Source organism: Manis javanica, chromosome 14, assembly GCF_040802235.1.
Source record: "Manis javanica isolate MJ-LG chromosome 14, MJ_LKY, whole genome shotgun sequence".
Taxonomy (NCBI): domain Eukaryota; kingdom Metazoa; phylum Chordata; class Mammalia; order Pholidota; family Manidae; genus Manis; species Manis javanica.
Window position 1 is genome coordinate 5,671,699 of NC_133169.1, and position 17,833 is coordinate 5,689,531.

The 17,833-nt window shown below is 40.0% G+C and overlaps 1 protein-coding gene across 8 annotated transcripts in view; it reads right to left on the reverse strand.

The window, feature by feature from the left end:
• The window catches only part of UHMK1 (U2AF homology motif kinase 1), an 88,655-nt gene that overhangs the window by 18,380 nt on the left and 52,442 nt on the right, over positions 1–17,833 (reverse strand). For 7 of the 8 annotated variants that reach the window (XM_073221783.1, XM_073221782.1, XM_073221781.1 and 4 more), the window contains one exon: positions 15,434–15,770. In XM_073221783.1, the coding sequence (XP_073077884.1) occupies positions 15,434–15,770 (337 nt within the window). Of the gene's footprint in view, positions 1–4,862; positions 5,437–15,433; positions 15,771–17,833 lie in introns of those variants that run through there. The other variant, XM_073221788.1, reaches the window with a different exon arrangement.

Below are 17,833 nucleotides of genomic sequence, written 5' to 3' on the forward strand. Positions count from 1 at the left end.
AGCCACAAGGCAAAGCGGCTCGCGGGAAGAGGCTGCATGGAGACTGGGTCTCGGAGAAGCTAGAAAAGCTGCTGATGTCAGATGAGATACGGCAACTCTTGGTGGGTTTCATTCTTTTCTGAAATTCATACTTTCATTAAAATTCTTAGAAATTTTGTGAACGAAGCTGGCCACTGTCCACAATTACATGCCAAGCCAGAGGAGGCAATGGTGGCCAGTACTGACCATCATTTTTTTATATCCTTAGGTAATGTGTTTCTCCAATTTACTAATTGTGTGTTTTATGTGTTTTTGACATATTAGGCTTTCCTAAAGCTAAACTCCTAGTACATCGAGGACTTAGAGAAATATTCTAAATAAATCCAGTATAAAATCAGAATTGTGCCCAGTCCTGATCCTACAATCTATCTTAATTAGTAAATAAGTATAGATAGCCCAGAGACAGTAGCAACTTTCTATTTTAATTAAAAAGTTTAAAAGCACATTTGGTATTTCCGTAATTTTCACCTTTGATAGGAAGCTGACCTAAACACCTGAGACATTTTCTCTCCTCCTTCCTTGCCTACAACCAGAACTGTCCTCCTTGTTTTCTCCATGGCATTCATGATACCTTATCAGAGTTTGAAAATCATAAAAACAGGGGTAACTGTTAGGCCCCAGAGTAGTAACTATAATCTAAGTAGGTACGATTTCCCCATTTTAGACATAACAGGCTCAGAGAAGTTAAAGGTCTTGCCAAGGTCCACAGCTAGTGAATGTGAACCAGGACTGGCACCTAACTGCAGGGCCCAATCGCCACGCACTGCATTGCCTCCAGCCATCCCATCACATCCAAGCATTTAACAGACATGTACAGCACCAGAATTTTTAGGGCTATAAACCTTCCCTCCTATTTCTTTCTTTCCCACTGAATTCACGGGAGTTTTGCTTCCTTTTCTTAAATCTATCTCACCCACACCCTACACAGAAAAACTGCTGAGCAAAGAAGAGTCCACATTCTCCAAAACTTGCCGAACACTGAAATTTCTGAGAGCATTACAGATATGCGTCCCTCTTAAAGAAGCACGATAACCACCACGTAACAAAGATTGACTGAGATGACACACTCTGAAGGGAGAAGGGAACTGTATAAGGCATTTTTGAAAACTGTTTTAACATTTGGTTATTCCCTACTTATCAAACCAACTATGGTTTCTAAGGAGTAAATTTAATTCTGCTGTCATTAACCCAAAATGCATTATTTTTGAAATGCAGGTCCACAATACCTCACCTAAACTCATGGGTCAGATATGTTCCAGCATGTGGAAAGAACCCTTTAAAATTTAGAAAAGGAGTAAAATAACATACAATATATATTTCACCCCTTGCCAATCTCAGACGACATCCAGCAATCACACTGTATGTGACAAAGTTCATCAACAGTCTTATGTCTGCTCAAGTCAAGTTTTGCGGCAGAACAGGCTTTGCACCGCTTTAGAACTGCAAATAAATAACTAGTCTGAACTCTCGCATACCAAAGGTGTTAGAATAAGAAATACTTCTAAACAGTTTCAGAAAAAGTCTCAAATAAATATTCAGACAACACAGAAGCCCTAGTTCTTGTGTACTATTTACTTTCTTCACAGAGCATGTGTTTTAGCGTTTTATTGTTAATGTGGCTCTAGTCTTCCTGACATCTTACGTTTTACCTTCAGTCCAAAGGTAAATTATTTTCCTCAACTATCTTACCTGTAAAAGGTTAAGTTCCAGCTCAGTCCAAGGCCATCCAGTGCTTTCCATGGATTCTAACAGTAATCAAAATAGCACTGTATAAATTTTTCTTTTTCTTAGGTCAGTTCTCTAAACTTCTGTTTCATTCCAGTTTTCCAAATTTTTCAGTTTTAAGGCTTTGCTAACCAGCAGCTTATGGTGGCCTCATTCTTTATTCAAATCAGTGGCATGAGTTTGTTTTCTAAGCCTTTGTTTGCCAGATGTTCCTTAATCCTTCTTTCCATCTATGGACACGATCACTACATGTTAAGAGCAGCATTCAGATGATGCCTGCCAGGTGTACGTTTCCAGGCAGATCAACATTTACATCTCCTCTCCATCTAGCCATAACTATTACAATGAATTATAACAAAATCCATATGTATTTGCAGTAGAGGTTTCTGCATTAAATTCTTTCTGCTTATGCAGCTCACTTATGAGCAGACAGAGAAAAACAAGAGGAACAAAAGCAGTCCCTAGTGTACGGATGCCAGCTGCAAGTCACAAACTAAATGCAGCTACAGCTGTTGTTGACAGTATCAAATTGTGTGTACTCTGGCTCAAGTACACAACCATTTCATCTGTTACTACAATAAACTGCAATGCTTATCAAAGTTTAACACAGAAATTAGCCTGGCTTATGACAGAAAAAAATGCTGCTTGAAATTTAGTGGGCCAATACAATTCAGTAAGCCTTTTTTAGTTATGTGGCAGTTGTTTGTCATGGCATAAATGTCACATGAGCAACACTGCACCTCTCTGAAAAATGGTGACTTAATTATAAATGTATGTGACAACTAGGAAATTATGAACTTCCCCTAACCCACAACTTTTTTGCAGAAATATGAAAAAAAAACAAAAAGTCCATCATTATATCATCCTTCCCATCTTCCTACTAGAGGACACAAGAGTTATTAATCTTCCTAGAAAGGGTGCCTAAGATGGACCAAATCAGAGGTCAAAAAAAAAAAATCAAGCCAGACTGAGTTTGTAGGGCAGGTAGCACATCTCTCGCCTTGGAGAGTCATGTAGTATGGGCCGAACAGGTCTGAGCACTTTTCCCGGCAACATTTACAAGAAACAGAGCCAAGAGTCCGCAGTGGCCTGTAGCAGGTCAAATGCTTCCTGGGCATCTTCCTATCTGGACGAGTCCCTCCCATACACTGGGGCATGAGCCTGAAATGAGGACAGTGCCTGGACTTCCAGAGCAGAGCACTGCCAGAACCTTCCATTTGAACTCAGCACTCCAAGACAAGGGGCAGGCAGACAGGCTGTTCAGCTAGCGGAAATAAGGGAACACTACCCAAGCAAGTTAGTCAGAGGAGGTAGTTGAAGTCTTTGTCACAGTTTACAGGTGAAACTATAATTTTTATAAGTTTCATAACTGTCAGATTTTTGATTAACTATTTCCCCAAAATGTTAAACACAAAAAGCAGTGAAATCTCTATTTGAAGCAGTTTTAGCTACCAGGGATTATTGTGAATTTCATTAGCTGTATAATGGCATTATGAGCAGTAAGAACATGTCTATGTACTTACAGACACATCCCGAACTATATGAGGCTAAAAGTAACATGATGCTTGACATTTGCCTTAAAATATTACAGCAAAGAAAAAAAGAGAAAGAGGGAGAGACGAAGAAAAAGCAGCAAATTTTGATATTTAATCAAGGTGATACACATGTGGTTGTTCATTATAGTATTTTTATCTCTAAACATGTCTCAAAATATGCTTGAAGTTTTTCACAGTAACAAATTCTTAAGCCAGCTACAAAGTTATAGACAAAAACCCCATTATGTGTGCTTGTCAGAAAAAACTATAAAATATTACTAGCAAGTACTTATCTGTGAATTATGCGATGTCAGAGGGTTATATTTTCTCCTTTGTAATTTTTAGTTACTTTCCAACTTCCCTAAATAAGCATGTGTTATTTTTAAAACAAAAGAAACTATTAAAAAAAGTTTTCAGGAAAACTTGGAGAAAATGTTATGAATATATCTTAATGATCCATTCGTTTTATTTTCTACCACAGTGCTGCATGATAACAAAGTACCATTAAGATTTTAAAAATTTGTCCTAGGGAAAAAAAATAGCTAATACTCAATACTAACTTGTTATTATAAAGTAAAATTGGAAGATTGTTCTGTGCTCAGTAGAAGCATGCATCTCTTTAATAAAGAATGGGGTTTTGTTAAGCAAAATATTCCCAATGTTGAGTATGTTTACTAACATAATATTCTCATCGAAGCTTGTAATTACTTCTTTTTGAAGATCTCACTTTTGTAAAACAGATTTTTTCACTGCTCCTCTACATTCCACTTTCTACAACTGGCCAGAACACTTCAAGAATTAAGTTAAAACAAGATATCTCTCCAACAAGGAGCACACTGCTCACTTATGTAAAATATCCTTCAGAAAGAATTTTATATAATGTCAGTAGCCACTAGACACTTTGAAATTACTATCCCATGCCTTCATTTTCCCCCATCCTGCAAGTAATGAGTGTGGAGTGGGGGTTGCTGTTTTTGATACAATTGCTAAAATCTTCCTGCTCTCTGAAATATAGCATCATAATCTTTGCAATGGCAATCTCTTCTCTTTGACAACTTTCTGCAAAACTTTATTTTGTTATAAATTTGCATGCACATGGAAGTTTCTGGCTAAGTGAAAAGGATATACCGTCAGTTACAAAGTCACCTTCTCCACCCCTAGTGTATCGGCCACAAATAAACACTATCCCTTTGACAGTAAGCCAAAAGGAAGTTTGCTTTGTACCTTCTTATACCGGGTTGTAATAGCTCCGAATTTTAGTTTAAATAAAAACTCACAAATGTTGACTAGTTTCACAGATTCCACCAGAAAGGTCATAAAGAAGACTCAAATTATGGGAGGTTTCGATTTTTGCTCATGATCCCCTGATGCAAGGTCAAAGCTGTGGCTTTCCAAGAGAGTTAATTCTAAGACTTCATCCCATAAAATTGCAAGGAGAAATACAGGCAGCAGCTGGGATACAAGAGGGTAGGAAGAGGCCTGTGTGGCTCTTGTTTTGTTGCAGTAGGGGAGGAGGGGAGAAGGGGAGGAGGGGAGGAGGGGAGGAGGGGAAGGAGGGGAAGGAGGGGAAGGAGGGGAAGGAGGGGAGTATTAATGAATCCAGAATCAGAAGGGGCCAATGTACCGCTAAAGCTTTCCATTCAAAAGGATCCGTGTGGAAGTCACTAACTCGCAGCTTGGTGGCACAGCCCCACTCTGAGTGGGACTAGGTGAGCCACCACCAAGCATGTGGATACACAAGAGCCCTCCTTCAAGGTCATCCAATAATTTTCAATGTTTTTTCATTCCCAACTCCTTTTAAAGAAAACCTCATGTAAAGATCAAATATATGGAACAGTTGTGGGTAAAACTGTAATATTTCCAGAATGTCTCACCTGGCTTTAGTACATCTGCAAATCAACAGGCGCTCAAGGGTGGAGAGAAGTATGGCTTTAGGGTATTTGCAACATTCCTCAGGGGTGGAGAGTTCATCTCCTTATCAGTGGGTAATTACCTGGGCACCTGAGGGCGTGTCTGAACCTGAGAGGTTAAGGGGAGGGGGCTGGCTCGGTTGCTGGCTTGCTTCTTCTGGAGCAGAGGAGAGAGATGGCCCTGGACTGCAGTTTGTAGGTGAGGAGGAGGGCCGGTTTTGCGTCAGCTGGAGCAGGAAAGAGAAAAGGCCCCAGACTGCAGTTTGTATGCAATAAACAGATTTTTTATTTCTCCCTTTGACTGATTTCGGTTTTTAGAGGTATTTTGCCCCAGGATTTCCTTTCCCTGGACTTATAACAGTTCAAGCAGAACTGCCTCTGTAGTGGGGAGATGGAGTTAAATGACCTACCTGTTTAATACGCATTCCCCCCTCCTCACAGTTTCCCCTGCACTGGGGGAAATCCTAGGGCTCTTTGGAGCAGTCTAAAAATCAGTAAATCTGTAAGCCTGAAGAATGATACGGAGGGCGATACAGAAGGCTGGTGGCACTTATCTTTCTTTTTTTGGAGGTGGAGTGCCAAAGGGTGAAAGATAAAAGAAAAACAGCACAGTGTGGTCCAAGTGTGGACTGTAAGATTTTATCTGTAATACTGCACATCCATAAATGTCAGTGTATCTGTAATACTGTACATCTATAAACATCCATATATACAATCATATATTAGCTGGCAATGTGAGCCAATAAAATACATCTGATGAAGTTATGAGCAATTTCTCAGTAGTAGTTCTGTTATTTTGACATTGTTTTTGCAATAAAGTAACATTTTTTAAAAAGGAAAAGTATTCAGTATGTTTATTCTATAGTTGAGGAAATGAGGCCCAGATTTGACAAGGAACATGTACAAAACTCAAGGGCCTGAACTGCAATTTTAGTCACTTTTCCTTACAGTAGAGTAGTCAGTTATAAAAACCACAGCCCTTACCTCCACCAAAAAAGGTATATTTGAGATGTTTTGCCATCCTCAAAAGTACTAGTTACTACTAGTTATAAGGACAGACTTTTATGATACACTTTAGAAGCAGCAGCAGTGGAGAGCAATTCAACAAACACTTACTGACTTACTAGTAACTGCAAAACCATATTCTAAATGCTATGTGACAAGCACAGACAACCAGCACAAGTTCACAATGTGATGATGAAGACAGACATAACCCTTATTATAAGGCAGAGTGAAAGAAAATCATGAACAAATAACTCCAACCCAGACACTGAAGAAAAGGTGGTGGATCAAACAGAACCTTAAGGAGTGAGTGTCAGTTCCCCAGTGGCAGAGCCACTGCACTGCACGACTCCAGGATATGGCCTTGCACGGCAACCCAGCTAGGTAGAGAAGGGGCAAAGGCCAGATCAAGGCAAGGATAAGCATGAGCAAAAGCAGGGAAAGCCTAATATCTGTAATGTTCACACAAAGATGAATTATTTGGTCTGGCTAAAATCTGTGGGGCAGTAGGAATGGAGAGAAATATAGAACACCAGGACTGGATATTTAAGCTAGGGCAGAATTAGGGAAGGTTTTTAGATTAAGGCAGCATCAACTGAAACATTTAAATTGTACCTCAAGAAAGCAAATCTAATAGAAGTACGGAAATTGAGGAAGGAAAGTGAAGAGACAAGAGGCAAATTTAGACTTAAATGAGAAGAGCCTTGAATCAACCAGAAACAAAGAGAATATAGGGACTGGCACTGGGACATCGCCGAGGTCTTGGCAGTTCAATCCGTCATTTCCTGATCAGTCACCTGGTTTAAGATAGTACAAGAGGGGGCGGAGCCAACATGGCGGCATGAGTAGGACAGTGGGAATCTCCTCCCAAAAACAGATATGTTTTTGAAAATACAACAAATACAACTAATCCTAAAAGAGAGACCAGAAGACACAGGACAACAGCCAGACTACATCCACCCGTGCGAAAGCCCAGCGCTTGGTGAAAGGGGTAAGATACAAGCCCCGGCCCGGCGGGACCCGAGCACACCTCCCCCCAGCTCCCGGAGGGAGGGAGAGGGAGCCCAGGACTGCTGAACACCCAGCCCCAGCCACCCGCACCACAGCGCAGACACAGTGCATGCATGGAGGGCTGGAAACTAGGGAAATAGGGCAGCAAGACCTCTGAGCGGGTTCCGAAGCTGATGCCCCTGTGACAAAGAAAAGCGAGTGCTTTTTGAAAGTCTTAAAGGGACAGACACATAACAGCTGGACGGAAACAACAAAGATCACAGTCCAGTGGCTGGAAATTACAGGGAAAACCGGGTACACTAACCCCCTGGGCAACAGCTCTGAGACCCCTCACGGAGGTAAACAGCCAAAAAACCCCTCCACTCCCCCCAGCCCCACACCCCCATCCATTACCTCTCCGGGCGCTGCGAAAGCAGAGAAGCAGCCTAAGGCAAGCCCCACCCTCAGAAAGGGAGTTTTCTCCATATCGGCCCGGCAAGACACAAAGACCCAGTCTACACGCAATTACCCAACACAAGCCACTAGGGGTCGCAGTTGTCCCAGTAAAGAAAGGCCAGTAGCAAGTGAAAAGTTTGGCCCTCCTAGCTGACAGTCAATAGCACCTGTCAACATGAAAAGGCAAAAAAATATGATCCAGACAAGACTAACCCAGAGAGCTTTGGCATCTGCTACATCTTCCCCTGAGAAGGAACCTGGGGAGATAGATTTAACCAGTCTTCCTGAAAAAGAATTCAAAACAAAAGTCATAACCATGCTGATGGACTTGCAGAGAAATATGCAAGAACTAAGGAGGGAGAATACAGAAATAAAACAAGCTCTGGAAGGACTTCAAAACAGAATGGACGAGATGCAAGAGACCATTAATGGACTAGAAAACAGAGAACAGGAACTCAGAGAAGCTGATGCAGAGAGAGAGAAAAGGATCTCCAGGAATGAAAGAATTCTAAGAAAGCTGAGTGAACAATCGAAAAGGAACAATATCCGCATTACAGGGGTACCAGAAGAAGAAGAGAGAGAGAAAGGGATAGAAAGTGTCTTTGAAGAAATAATTGCCGAAAACTTCCCTAAACTAGGGGAAGAAATGGCCTCTCAGACCACAGAGGTACACAGAACTCCCATGACAAGGGATCCAAGGAGGGCAACACCAAGACACATAATAATTAAAATGGCAAACATCAAAGACAAGGACAAAGTATTAAAGGCAGCCAGAGAGAAAAAAAAGGTTACCTACAAAGGAAAACCCATCAGGCTATCATCAGACTTCTCAACAGAAACCCTACAGGCCAGAAGAGAATGGCATGATATACTTAATGCAATGAAACAGAAGGGCCTTGAACCAAGGCTACTGTATCCAGCACGAATATCATTTAAATATGAAGGAGGGATTAAACAATTCCCAGACAAGCAAAAGCTGAGGGAATTTGCCTCCCACAAACCACCTCTACAGGGCATCCTATAGGGACTGCTCTAGATGGGAGCACTCCTAAAAAGAGCACAGAACAGAACACCCAACATATGAAGAAGGGAGGAGGAGGAATAAGAAGGGAGAGAAATAAAGAATCATCAGACCATGTTTATAATAGCTCAACAAGCGAGTTAAGTTAGACAGTAAGATCGTAAAGAAGCTAACCCTGGACCTTTGGTAACCACAAACTTAAAGCCTGCAATGGCAATAAGTACATACGTTTCAATAATCACCCTAAATGTAAAAGGACTGAATGCACCAATCAAAAGACACAGAGTAATAGAATGGATAAAAAAGCAAGATCCATCCATATGCTGCTTACAAGAGACTCACCTCAAACCCAAAGACATGCACAGACTTAAAGTCAAGGGATGGAAAAAGATATTTCATGCGAACAACAGAGAGAAGAAAGCAGGTGTTGCAATTCTGGTATCAGACAAGACAGACTTCAAATAAAGAAAGCAACAAAGACAAAGAAGGACATTATATAATGATAAAGGGCTCAGCCCAACAAGAGGATATAACCATTATAAAAATATATGCACCCAATACAGGAGCACCAACATACCTGAAACAAATACTAACAGAACTAAAGGAGGAAATAGAATGCAATGCATTCATTCTAGGAGACTTCAACACACCACTCACTCCAAAGGACAGATCCACCAGACAGAAAATAAGTAAGGACACAGAGGCACTGAACAACACGCTAGAACAGATGGACCTAACAGACATCTACAGAACTCTACATCCAAAAGCAACAGGATACACATTCTTCTCAAGTGCACATGGAACATTCTCCAGAATAGACCACATACTAGGGCACAAAAAGAGCATCAGTAATTCCAAAAGATTGAAATCCTACCAATAAACACCTGTATCCCCTCACCAATGTATTTTGTTTATTAAATAAATGTATTTTGTCTGAAAAAAAAAAAAAGAAATCCTACCAACCAACTTTTCAGACCACAAAGGCATAAAACTAGAAATAAACTGTACAAAGAAAGAAAAAAGGCTCACAAACACATGGAGGCTTAACAACACGCTCCTAAATAATCAATGGATCAATGACCAAATCAAAATGGAGATCCAGCAAAATATGGAAACAAACGACAACAACAACACTAAGCCCCAACTACTGTGGAACACAGCAAAAGCAGTCTTAAGAGGAAAGAATATAGCAATCCAGGCATATTTAAAAAAGGAAGAACAATCCCAAATAAATGGTCTAATGTCACAATTATCGAAATTGGAAAAAGAAGAACAAATGAGGCCTAAGGTCAGCAGAAGGAGGGACATAATAAAGATCAGAGAAGAAATAAATAAAATTGATAAGAATAAAACAATAGCAAAAATCAATGAAACCAAGAGCTGGTTCTTCGAGAAAATAAAAAAAATAGATAAGCCTCTAGCCAGACTTATTAAGAGGAAAAGAGAGTCAACACAAATCAACAGGATCAGAAACGAGAAAGGAAAAATCACGACGGACCCCACAGAAACACAAAGAATTATTGGTGAGTACTATGAAAACCTATATGCTAACAAGCTTGGAAACCTAGGAGAAATGGACAACTTCCTAGAAAAATACAACCTTCCAAGACTGACCCAGAAAGAAACAGAAAATCTAAACAGACCAATTACCAGCAGTGAAATTGAAGCGGTAATCAAAAAACTACCAAAGAACAAAACCCCCGGGGCAGATGGATTCACCTCAGAATTTTATCAGACATACAGGGAAGACATAATACCCATTCTCCTTAAAGTTTTCCAAAAAATAGAAGAGGAGGGGATACTCCCAAAATCATTCTATGAAACTAACATCACCCTAATACCAAAACCAGGCAAAGACCCCACCAAAAAAGAAAACTACAGACCAATATCCCTGATGAACGTAGATGCAAAAATACTCAACAAAATACTAGCAAACCGAATTCAAAAATACATCAAAAGGATTGTACACCATGACCAAGTGGGATTCATCCCAGGGATGCAAGGATGGTACAACATTCGAAAGTCCATCAACATCATCCACCACATCAACAAAAAGAAAGACAAAAACCACATGATCATCTCCATAGATGCTGAAAAAGCATTTGACAAAGTTCAACATCCATTCATGATAAAAACTCTCAGCAAAATGGGAATAGAGGGCAAGTACCTCAACATAATAAAGGCCATCTATGATAAACCCACAGCCAACATTATACTGAACGGCAAGAAGCTGAAAGCTTTTCCTCTGAGATCGGGAACTAGACAGGGATGCCCACTCTCCCCACTGTTATTTAACATAGTACTGGAGGTCCTAGCCATGGCAATTAGACAAAACAAAGAAATACAAGGAATCCAGATTGGTAAAGAAGAAGTTAAACTGTCACTATTTGCAGATGACATGATACTATACATAAAAAACCCTACAGACTCTACCCCAAAACTACTAGAACTGATATCGGAATACAGCAAAGTTGCAGGATACAAAATCAACACACAGAAATCTGTGACTTTCCTATACACTAACAATGAACCAACAGAAAGAGAAATCAGGAAAACAACTCCATTCACAATTGCATCAAAAGAATAAAATACCTAGGAATAAACCTAACCAAAGAAGTGAAAGACTTATACTCTGAAAACTACAAGTCACTCTTAAGAGAAATTAAAGGGGACACTAACAGATGGAAACTCATCCCATGCTCGTGGCTAGGTAGAATTAATATCATCAAAATGGCCATCCTGCCCAAAGCAATATACAGATTTGATGCAATCCCTATGAAACTACCAGCAACATTCTTCAATGAACTGGAACAAATAATTCAAAAATTCATATGGAAACACCAAAGACCCCGAATAGCTAAAGCAATCCTGAGAAAGAAGAATAAAGTAGGGGGGGGTCTCACTCCCCAACTTCAAGCTCTACTGTAAAGCCATAGTAATCAAGACAATTTGGTACTGGCAGAAGAACAGCCACAGACCAGTGGAACAGACTAGAGAATCCAGACATTCACCCAGACATATATGGTCAATTAATATTTGATAAAGGAGCCATGACATACAATGGCAAAATGACAGTCTCTTCAACAGATGGTGCTGGCAAAACTGGACAGCTACATGTAGGAGAATGAAACTGGACCATTGTCTAACCCCATATACAAAAGTAAACTCAAAATGGATCAAAGACCTGAATGTAAGTCATGAAACCATTAAACTCTTGGAAAAAAACATATGCAAAAACCTCTTAGACATAAACATGAGTGACCTCTTCTTGAACATATCTCCCCGGGCAAGGAAAACAACAGCAAAAATGAACAAGTGGGACTATATTAAGCTGAAAAGTTTCTGGACAGCAAAAGACACCATCAATAGAACAAAAAGGAACCCTACAGTATAGGAGAATATATTTGAAAATGACAGATCCGATAAAGGCTTGACGTCCAGAATATATAAAGAGTTCACACGCCTCAACAAACAAAAAACAAATAACCCAATTTAAAAATGGGCAGAGGAACTGAACAGACAGTTCTCTAAAAAAGAAATACAGATGGCCAACAGACACATGAAAAGATGCTCCACATCGCTAATTATCAGAGAAATGCAAATTAAAACTACAATGAGGTATCACCTCACACCAGTAAGGATGGCTGCCATCCAAAAGACAAACAACAACAAATGTTGGCGAGGCTGTGGAGAAAGGGGAACCCTCCTATGCTGCTGGTGGGAATGTAAATTAGTTCAACCATTGTGGAAAGCAATATGGAGGTTCATCAAAATGCTCAAAACAGACTTAGCATTTGACCAGGAATTCCACTCCTAGGAATTTACCCTAAGAATGCAGCAATCAAGTTTGAAAAAGACACATGCATCCCTATGTTTATCACAGCACTATTTACAATAGCCAAGAATTGGAAGCAACCTAAATGTCCATCGATAGATGAATGGATAAAGAAGATGTGGTACATATACACAATGGAATACTATTCAGCCATAAGAAAAGGGCAAATCCTACCATTTGCAGCAACATGGATGGAGCTGGAGGGTATTATACTCAGCGAAATAAGCCAAGCGGAGAAAGAGAAATACCAAATGATTTCACTCATCTGTGGAGTATGAGAACAAAGGAAAAACTGAAGGAATAAAACAGCAGCAGAATCACAGAACTCAAGAATGGACTAACAGGTACCAAAGGGAAAGGGACTGGGGAGGATGGGTGGGTAGGGAGGGATAAGGGGGGGGAGAAGAAGATTAGCATGCACGGGGGGTGGGAGAAAGGGAAGGGCTGTACAACACAGAGAAAACAAGTAGTGATTCTACAACACTTTGCTATGCTGATGGACAGTGACTGTAAAGGGGTTTATAGGGGGGACCTGGTATAGGGGAGAGCCTAGTAAACATAATATTCATCATGTAAGTGTAGATTAATGATAACAACAACAACAAAAAAAAGCAGTTCCTGTGTGGTGACCTCCAATGAGTTCTACACAATGGTATAAAGGGCATATAAAAGTGTAGGCAAAGGGTTTGTTTGTATTTATACAGAGGATCAAAGCCTAATTTGGCTACCCAGAAAATGAAGTAAGATACAATATGAAAAAGAACTTCCAACATCAGCACTCTCTGGAAAACTCATGCCAGAAGATGATCATCAAAAAACCCCAACAAAGACCCACATGCTGCTACAGGTGTAGACGCACTCATCCCACCGGTTCCTGGACTTGCCATAGGAATGAAGAAGGAGATATCTAAGCTGGCCTGTGCATACAGTAAAACAACAAATTTGACTGGATCTATACTGTTGGAACTCAACCAAGAATTAGGAGAAGTGCAAATTGTAGTGCTCCAAAATCTTACAACTACAGACTATTTAATGTTAAAAGAACATATGGGATGTGAACAGTCCCCAGGAATGGGTTGTTTTAATTTGTCTGATTTCTCTCAGACAGTTCAAGTTGAGTTGGACAATATCCACCATATCATAGATAAGTTTTCACAAATGCCTAAGGTGCCTAACTGGTTTTCTTGGTTTCACTGGAGATGGCTGGTAATTATAGGCATGCTTTGGTTATGTAACTGTATTCCTATTATGTTAATGTGTGTGCGCAATTTAATTAGTAGTTTAAAACCTATACATGCTGAAGTTACTCTACAAGAAGATATGTCAAAGAAATAATCAATCTTCCCATGTTTTCTTCCGCCTGTTACTTCTATAACTTTTCTTCTTCCTTCCTAATTACAACCCCTAAATAGAATTCATGCCTCATATTGAATTTACCATGTATCATAATTCTTCCAAGTGGTAAAGATACCTCAAGACAAATGCTGGGCATAGAAGTCACAGGGCATAAATATGCAAAGAAGTAAAAAACTAACCTTTTCAAACAATAAGGCTTCTCTCTCACTTACCAACTTTACATTTCCCTGTATGGCCCCGGAAGATGACTGGTTAGCCAGAGACGGGTAAGATTCCTCAAGGGAGGAACGACCTAAGACAGGCACAGTCGCAGGGGGGCCATCAGGTGAGTTAATCAACAGTGGTGAGGCTTAGAACCTCACCTCCCCTGTTTTGAGAGAAATCTTCTGCATCCGTGGATGTTTTAATGCCCTTGTCTAGCTTGGATTAACACATAGTCTACAGGCACACACCTGATCATCTACAATTGCTCTCTTACAACACTAAACTATGTTTTCTACCTTTATCTTGCATCTACCTACCACTTCAGCATTTTATTAAAAATAAAAATAATAATAATAATAAAGGGAGAAATGTGGGATCCACATATAAATCAAGTATAAAAATCAAATGAATATTCATATTTGACCTGATTGTTTATAGTTCATAATGCGTGATCAAAACCGAAAGTTTCTGTGATGAATGCCCTTGTACTGTTCACCATGTAAGAACTTATTCACTATGTAAGAATTCATTATGCTTCAGAAGATTGGAGACTGACGAGAATTAGGCTTGAGATGGATTAATGATTGTGCACTGAGCATTGACCCCCCTATACAGAATTTTATTGTTGTTAACAACCATTTGATCAATAAATATGAGAGATGCCCTCTCAAAAAAAAATTAATAATAATAAAGAGAGAAATGTGGTATCCACATGTAAATCAAGTATAAAAATCAAATGAATATTCATATTTGAACTGACTGTTTATATTTCATAATGCATGATCAAAACCGAAAGTTTCTGTGATGACTGCCCTTGTACTGTTCACCATGTAACTTATTCACTATGTAAGAATTTGTTCTCCATGTAAGAACTTGTTTGTTATGCTTCAGAAGATTGGAGACTGACGAAAATTAGGCTTCGGGTGGATTAATGATTATACATTGAGCATTGAGTCCCCTATACAGAATTTTATTAACAACCATTTGATCAATAAATAGGAGAGATGCCCTCACAAAAAAAAAAAAAAAAGTACACACTTCCAATTGTAAAATAAATAAGTAACCGGGATGTAATGTATAGCATAAGGAATATAGTCAAAATATTGTAACAACTTGGTATGGTGATAGCTGGTACCTAGAATTATCATGTATATAAATGTTCAATCACTGTGTTGTACACCTGAAACTAATGTAATACTGTGTGTCAACTACCCTTCAATAAAAAATAATTATCTAAAAAAAAAAAAAAAAAAAAAAAAGATAGTACAAGAGTCCAGCCATTCATTACATGATTCAGTTACTTTAACACTTTTAGTCTGTCTCATGATAACTCTTGAACAATTAGTCACATGCTCAGTACCTTCACTCTCCCAGGCCTGGAGCTGGTCTCGATCCCTGGTAGCGCTGCCCAACACCTCCCGAGGGACAGGCTCCATTCGTGCATCCATTTTCTCTTGCTGAGAGGACTGGTTAAATCCTTGCATGGCCTTTTGGAAAACGGTGGTCAGGTCCTCAAAGTTCATGACCTGGAGGTCTGCATAAAGCTCCATCTGTTGGGCTTCGTCCAGCTCATTCCAGAACTGCAGCAGGTGTTCTTGCCCAGCTTTGGACAACCTGAGTTTGAGGCCATCAACATTCATAATGCTCTGGTAGCCAAACTTTGTGAAAAGAGGGGTGTGATTTCTGCACCTGTAAACCTGCGAGAAAAGGAACCAACAGCAGGTCAAAGTTCAACCTTGAAACGTGAAGGCTTTCTCTTCCCAAAAATAAGTATATCAAAAAAACTTGATGTTAAGGAAACTAACTTCTGCCTTTCCACCACAATACTTGTAAGAGATCAAACTTGAAAGACCATACTAATTAGCATTCTGTACCAGGCACTACACTAAGTACTTGACACAGTCGTACCTCATCTTCAACACTCGGACACCACCAAGGAGGCCGAGGCCCAGAAAGGCAAAGTGAGCTGGCCAACTGGGAGCTGGGGCAGGGGCCCAGGCAGTCCGATTCCGGGGCTCACCCGCTGACCACATTTAGTTGCCCCTGTACTACTCCTCGGACCACTGAGCTACCACTGAAACAACCCTGGCAACCTGAAACAATTTCACGGTCCTCCTTTTATCTCTAACAATGGGAAAAAACTGCTTTGTTTTGTTTTTTTTACAGAATACAACAAAATTCAAGAAAACAGGACCAACTATAGTCATGAAAAATGTTTTATTTCAATAGCAACTTCTGCAAAGAAGCAAAAAGAAAATCCACTGCCTTTACTAAGAACTGTACCCTAATGGCACAAGGAACACACACATAACAATCAACAGGTAATAATGTCTGTAAGAGCATTCCATGACAGCACAGCAAAATGTTAACCTGCATAACACCAAAACATTAAGAGAAAGAGGACTTATTTAATCTACTTGCCTAATATAGATAAATGCAAGACAAGATAGGCACTGTCTAGAAAGAGCTCACAAAGGAAGCAGGAGCTAGCCAAGCCTCACAGAGCAGAGTACCCAGATGAGGAAACGAGCAGAGCTGGATGCCCAGCAGCAGGAAGCAGGTGGGAGAGGGGGAACACTAAGAAAGCTGAAGTTTTATGTAGAAGGATGGGAAATGATGTAAGGGAGGGCGAACCCTTTACGAGCCTTGAAAACCAAGCAAAGGAATTTAGACCCAATAGAATCGGTAGCAAGAGGCCAACAGGAGACTGGCTCAGCTGGGCAGGTTACCTTGCTTTAGAGAGATGGCGTAAAATGGATTGTAAGGAGGGTCAGCCAGAAGTAGGAAACAAGTTAAAAGATAATTGCAGGTAAGAAACACCAACAGTCTGAAGCAGATTCGTTACAGAGGAAATAAGAATAAAAGGGCTAAATTTGGGGGTCACAGTAAAGACTCCTCACTGTATTTTAAGTGCTTAGATGTGAAGGGCAGAAAAATGGAAGCAAAGAAACAGCCTGCTGTCCTCTTCCGCCAGTGGAAGAATGAAAGGCAATACAAAGGTGGCTCACAACACGATGCTAGAGTTCAGCAATTTTCCTGTGCCTCAGTATTCTAACTAGCAACGTTTAAGCAGTTAATAGTATCTACCTCATCAAAACTATTTAACATTGAACACCATTACAAACTCGGGTTAAGGGAACCTACATCTAGGGTTGCGAGGCGGCGATACTACCACCTACCACTTGCATATCACTTAAGGAGAGGCAGTACAATTCTAAGTGCTTTAAAGATACTGGCTCATTTAATCCTCAAAACAGCGCTAAGGTATCGTTTCGGGGAGCACTTTACAAGGAAAAGGAGCCACAAAGATAACATGCCCCAAGTCCCAAACCAGTACAGTAACAGAGCTGAGATGCAAACCCTGACAACCTCTTAATTCATGCTCTTAACTATTATGCTGCACTGCTCTCAAGAGAAAGAAAACGCTAGCTCATACGTGCGTGCTGTGTGTAAAAGGAGTAGAAAGAAACACATTACTCAGAAATATACACATAACTGAAGTTCTTACATCCGACTCACTTTGCAGAAAAAAAAAGTCCACAAGCCAATAGAATGGAGAAAGAAAGAAAATATATAGGATAGAGATACAAGGAAAACTTTACGGGGTGAGTAAATACTGCACTTTCAAAAGCATTACTACTTTTTATTCTGTATTGGGCAAGTCAATCCAAATCAGAAATTACTCAGAAATAATTTTTACTAGTGTCCACTCAAAAATAAATTCAAGAAAGATATTATCATACAATAGAGACAGGCAGAA